Genomic DNA, 6,477 nt, shown 5'->3' with positions numbered 1-6,477 from the left:
TTATACAGCATAAATTCATTTTTTTATTGTTTATAATATATTCAATTTATAAAAACAAAAAAAGTAGGTTTCCATATATTTTATATGGTTCGTAACTTTTTTTTAATAAAAGAAAAAATCACGTGTTGGAAAAACACAAACATCCTACATAGATCCCTTTTCTTATTACCTATAACAAATTCAATTGTAATAAACAATATGCTATCATGAGATCCCACATTTAGTGTTCAACGCTAATATTTTGTTTATATAGGTCTAACTTTTGAAAGTCGTGATTATTTGAAAAGTTAAAGTGGTAACGTGCCAGCCTGGCGCACTATGGGTAGCGGGTTCGATTCCCGGCCGAGACAAGAGCCACTGATAATATAGTCTTTTCTCTGACCACGATGAGCGGGAGGCCTCTCAGAAGGGCAGTCAAAAGCGTAAGCTATCGTGCTGATGACTGAATAGCACAAAAATGCTATTGCCGCCACGATGCCGTTGGGGAACCAGGCGACACCCCATTGTAGTACAGCCTTGCTGATGCTGAGTCTGAAACCAGAACCCTTGAGGTAACCGGTAGAATCTTCGAGTGTAGGACGATTTCTTGTGGAACTGGGACGACGTCTTAGGTTGACACCAGGCCTATAGATCTCCCGTACCTAAGGCTGAAGAAACCGGGGGACCCATGGGGCTTAGCGGAATCTCCAAAAGCAGAAATTAACGTTCTTTCGTACCATCATATACACATATATATTGGAAATCGACAGGGACTGTTACGGGGCTCAGAAGGGAACCAAGGCAACTTGGGAACCTAGGGAACCTGCAGGCCTAAGACATGAGATGACCGCCTTTACTGTGCAAACAGACCCCGTACAATGGCCCCGTGGCTAAGTATAGGGGAAGGCGGGACATTCTAGGGCACCTCCAAAAAAATAACAAATAACAAAATAACAAAAAAATACTAACTTTATTCCAAACTCAATATCTCATAACTCACAAACTGAGTCAAAATCCGCAGAATATTTTTGGAATTCTGAAACTTAAAACTAAACCTCAAACTCATATCTAACTTAAGGAAGTTGGTTCGCTACATAAGCAGCAAAAAGTATGTTGTAGAAAATAATGAAAGCATTAAATAGTAATGTTCTTGGGCTGAAATAAATATTATGTAAAGCCCACATTTACAATAAATATATGACAAGAATATATTAAATAATTTTTCGTTGCTTTATTTGGTGTTTATTTTATTTTTAATAAAAATTTGGAACGAATACTTTTGTAAGTGTACAGTTCAGTTACTGTCGCATACATGTAGATATTTCTTATACTGTTTAGCGCACGCACACACAGCGAACTAACGTGGCGGTAGTGGCAACGTTGCACTTCAGTAACGTTTTTGTGTACATCGAGAATATTTAGGTTGAAAGTATTTTTATCAAAGTAATAATGTCTCAGCAATTACGTTTAAAGGGAAAATTTATAAAAAAACGAGTGCTTGATAAAAAAACTCCAATTTTTTGCGGAAATGAACAGTGCAAAAAAGCATAAAATTGAATCTAAAGAAGATTTAGACGAAGAAAATGGTAGTTGTGGTTATGTTTGTACGGGACGACGCATTGTTGAGCTTCTAATTCTTGGCAAAAATTTGAAATGCAGTATGTGCAAAAAAGTTCTTTCCTTGGAGAACATAATTGCAGAGAGGAGATTTGGACTCAATTCTGTTTTATCAATAATTTATGATAAATGCCCAATAATTACTCTAGTTCCTACTGGAAAGCTCCATACTACAAATCAGTTGAAGAATCATGCTGATGTGAATACAAAAGCCGTTTTGGGTAAGTTATTATTTAGTACTAAAAATTGTTTTATGAATTTATTAATATACGCTTTCATAAATCTAACATCACTTATTCCTTTGACAGGTTCTGTACATGCCGGAGTAGGATGCACAGCATTGAATAAGATGTTAGCTTGTTTGAACGTTCCAATAATATCTTCAAATTTATTTAAAAGATATAAACGAGAGATCGGTCCAGCAATCGAGGAACGCGCTAAGGAGAGCTGCAAACTAGCAGCTAAAGAAGAACGAGAATTAGTGATTGCTAATATTGAAAAATTATGTCGTGAACTGTAAGACTTCACTTTTTTAGAAAGTATTTCAACTAAGTATCCATTTTAAAATACAATGAGAATCATGTATATTCACTTCAATCAATTTTATATTATAACAAAAGATTTTTATGGATAATATGTGAATAGTATAAATATGTCCTCCATTTGAATAATCACAATTGCTTGGTAGGGGAAAGATTTAAATTCATTGGAATTTTCCACTTTATATTTTAACAGTAAATATTTATATAAATAATTAATGATATGAGTATTCTGCATATAAAACTGCATAAAAAGATTAATTGTACTGATTGGAAATGAATTCTTTACAACTCATTTAAACTGTAATATATTTCGAATTTTTAATTGATTTTTTAAAATGATTTTCATTATATTTGATTGTATTTAATCACGTTTTTTACCAATTTCTACGATATTGTAGAAATTGAATAAATATTCAATTATGTTGGCAATGTTTTAAAATAAGTTTTATATCTTTTCTGCAAATTAAAACATCATGAGAATTTATAATAAATTTTTTTTCTTGAAAAGTATGTGTTTTTAGATAATTCAATGAACCTTTCTTTTCAAAGTAAACCTCTTCTGAGTTTTTTATTTCTTCTTCTGTTCTCTTTAGCCCACAGGAAATAGCAAATAAAATATACCCTCAGAAGAAAATCCTTAATTCACCGGAAGTCGGAAATCTTGATGAATCGTCGCTGAACTCTACTGGAATTGACAATGGTACAAAGATCTTTGATGCGGCCCTCGGTAACATAATTAACATCATCGTATAATACGATATGGGCTGGAGCAAACGGGGCAATGGGCGCAGTTATAACAGTCTCAACGGCTATGCGACCATCATTGGATTTCTAACCGGTAAAGTGTTAGACTTTACCACGCGAAATAGAAAATGTCGGCTATGTGATCGCGGTCATGATAAGAGTGATCATGATTGTCGAAAAAATTTCGAAGGTAGCGCAAAAGCTATGGAGCTTGACGCTGGTGCATCACTAGTCAACGAGAGTGATATTCTTAACAATAATGATATTCAAATAAGAGTACTGATAGGCGATGAAGATAGTTCCACCATAGCAAATGTTCGCCGAGGAACTGGAAAAGAAATTTTTAAGTTTGCTGATACTAATCACTTAAAAAAACATTTTGTCGGGGACTTATACAACATACAGAAGAATTATAAAGAGATGAAGAAGAAAGGTACGATTGCTCATTTGAAGAAATGCTTCAATTATGCGATCCAACAAAATAAAGGAAAGCCTGAACAACTGGCGTTTAATTTGCGTAGTATTCTACACCATGTTTTCGGGCAACATGAGAATTGTGGTACATGGTGTACTCGTAAATCTTTGAATCATAATAAATCTCAAACTATCTTGTTAAAAGATAGTGAACTTTATAATCAGTTGTTGAAAATTTTTAATAAATATGCAGACAATGCAGCCAAATTTGCAGTCGGCGCTTCGAGCCAAGCAAACGAAAGTATAAATAATACAATGGCTCATAGAGCCCCTAAAAATATGTGCTATAGTCTTAGCGAATCAGCCGACTACCGTTTTGCTAGTACAGTGTGCAGTAAAAATGAGGGTGAAAAACATTTATTACATGTAACAGATATATTCAATATATCTCCCGGAAAGTATACGGCAGCGTTTGCGATAAAAAAAGATAAAGAAAGAGAAAGAAGAGCTATAAAAGCAAAATTGCCATCATTCAAAAGTCGCAAAAATTTTCTCTTTACAAATAAAGAAAACCTACGGAAAAAAAATGAAAAAAAAGAAGGCATACAGTACAAGTCAAATTGTGAAATGGAAATTGATAGACCGGAGTTAGATATTTCACGTGATTTAAAGGAACTTGAAGACGCTCAGCATACTTTCATATCTAGGAAAGATTTGACTATTGTATATTTTGATATTGAAACCTCAGGGTTTGAAAAAAATGCGGATATCCTTCAAATAGCAGCCAAATTTAATAACGATAAGTTCAATGTTTATATAAAACCCACCAAAGACATTCATCCTTGTGCAACTCAAGTTACTGGTTTGCGTCAAATAAACGGTATATTGTATTTAAAAAATTGTAAACTAGATTGTGTAACTTTCAACGAAGCGCTTAATATGTTTAATAATTTTTTAAAGAAATCATTAAAACCTTGTATACTTGTAGCTCATAATGTTAAATTTGATGCAGGCCATTTGGTGAGAGCAATTATAAAACATTCTGTGATTCTTGCATTTCAAAATATTGTCGGATTCGTTGATACATTAGCAATATTTAAAAAAATGTTTTCTAAAAGAAAAGATTTAGAGGGTTTTAAGCTAAGTAAATTAGCTAATGACATGTTAGTCGATGACATATCGCAAAAAACCAAAAATTTTCACGAGGCCATGTATGATGTAGAGGTGCTCGAAAAGCTTGCATTAAAATTTATTCCTCAAGAAAATTTGCTGAAACCAAAAAAATTATTTATTGAATATTTGCGACAGGAACATAATTATTATAAGGCAGCGTTAATATTACCATCTCTGAAGATTTTAAAGAAAACAATATCTAAAAATATGATTAAGAAAATTGCGGATGCCGGAATAAACTTTACAATGTTACTGGATGCAAATAAAGAAGAAAAATTAGTTGAATTACTATCAGAAAAAATGATGATATCAAACCAAGAGTAACAAAAAATAAAAAAATTTTGCATAACATTTTTGTTTTTATCAATAAATATATTGCGCTACAGCAATAAATGTGATGTATATTTTAATACTATTTTTATTTTCATAAATTTTATTATAAGTTAAAAATGTTATATTAAACTATCAGTATTTCATATTTTTACGTTTAATTTTATAATCTTACTGCTGACAAACTATTTGCATACCATAACAAACTATTTCTCTTGTGTTATTATTTGTTATTCATTTTAGTATAATTTGTTGTTTGAAATGTTCATAAGATATTTATAATATTTGTTTTAAAATTTCTTTAAGATAATAAAGTATTGAGTTGAAAAAAAGCTGTATTTTTGTGATAATAATAATCATTATAATATTTAAAAAAAGAAAGTTTTTTAAGTATAAACTGCACTTTTATTTACAACTACTAGTTTCAGACTATTTCATCTTTTGAACGTTGGCGCGTCTTTCAACTCCGTCCTCCATTATATCATAAGTAGGCCCTCCACTCTCGCTTAATATTCCTCTCCTTAAAATGGATAGCGGACTCTCTGAATAGTTCCGCTATTCTTTTACATGTTTTTATGAATAATATGCATGATTTATATATTTTTTTATATGCTTACTGTTTTTGATAGGAAATTTCTCAGTAAAAAATCAAAATAATTAACTATTGATATTTTTAGATTCATGTGAAGTATTTTTTAAATGTTATCTTAATAAATTCATTATTTTAATAAATGCATACAAAAGAACACGTAAACACGAATTCAAACATTTATTTTACTGATAAAATTGAGGTGTTTATTTGTAGGGATAAAATAAGAGCACATTGAGTTGTATCGTAGCACATAAGAACATAAGACGAGCGCATGTTTTGAAAAATTTCTCCGAAAAAAAAGCCGGTGGTAAATTTTTATTAGCTATACTACATTTGCTATCTGAGACAGATTTTATTACTTCACAATTGGACGTGAAGTGATCGTTCTGATGCACAGATCGCAGATTTAGTGTTATATTTTTTTTTTTTATTTAATTAATATTTGTAGTGAAATTCTATTGTATTATATTCGTTTCCTTATTTTTAAAATATAAGTAAAATGTGAAAAGATGTCTGAAAAACGTAAAATGAAAAACAGTGCAACAGAAACATCGATTCCGATGGATAACAAGGATCAAAAGAGTGAAAATGAATGTTCCAAAACTAAAAGATGCCGGTTTACTTATCAAGAAAAAGCAGAAATATTGAAAGATTTACAGAATCAATCCGTTCAATCAGTATTAAAAAAACAAGGAATTAATGAACGGACACTAAGAAGATGAAAAAAAAAAAGATGCAATTGTCTGTACATCAAAAAATACACATCAAGGAACCTCCAAGAAAATCAGTCAAAATTCGGACCTTGATAAAGCAATTTATGTTTGGTTGCTTGACGCTCAAGCGAAAGGTGTTCCAGTGACAGGTCCAATTTTGCCACAAAAAGCTTTATGTTCAGATGAAGCTTTAGGTAGATTGAAAGATTTCAGAGCTAGCGAAGGGTGGCTTGATAAATAGAAGAAGAGGAAAGATGTTCGTACTTTAACAATTACAGGAAAAACAAGAAAATGTTGGTAACGAAACAATTATCAAGGTCTCAAATTTTTTATTTTGATGAAACAAGTTTACAGCCTGCTGCAACGCAGACGG

At 31.7% G+C, this 6,477-nt stretch overlaps 1 protein-coding gene across 1 annotated transcript; it reads left to right on the top strand.

Annotated features, from left to right (window-relative positions):
- Window positions 1-2,897: 2,897 nt before the first annotated feature.
- On the top strand, window positions 2,898-6,113 carry LOC118071569 (uncharacterized). The gene is made up of 4 exons (XM_035090753.1): window positions 2,898-3,690; window positions 4,045-4,176; window positions 4,285-4,459; window positions 5,930-6,113. Exons 1-4 carry the CDS (start codon window positions 2,898-2,900, stop codon window positions 6,111-6,113), a joined length of 1,284 nt encoding a protein of 427 aa, XP_034946644.1.
- The last annotated feature ends 364 nt before the right edge of the window (window positions 6,114-6,477 follow it).

Source organism: Chelonus insularis, unplaced genomic scaffold (assembly GCF_013357705.1).
Source record: "Chelonus insularis isolate UGA/USDA-ARS -01 unplaced genomic scaffold, ASM1335770v1 contig_87_pilon, whole genome shotgun sequence".
NCBI classification, from domain to species: domain Eukaryota; kingdom Metazoa; phylum Arthropoda; class Insecta; order Hymenoptera; family Braconidae; genus Chelonus; species Chelonus insularis.
The sequence above is the reverse complement of the archived record's forward strand: the minus strand, read 5'-3'. Positions and strand labels throughout refer to the sequence as shown.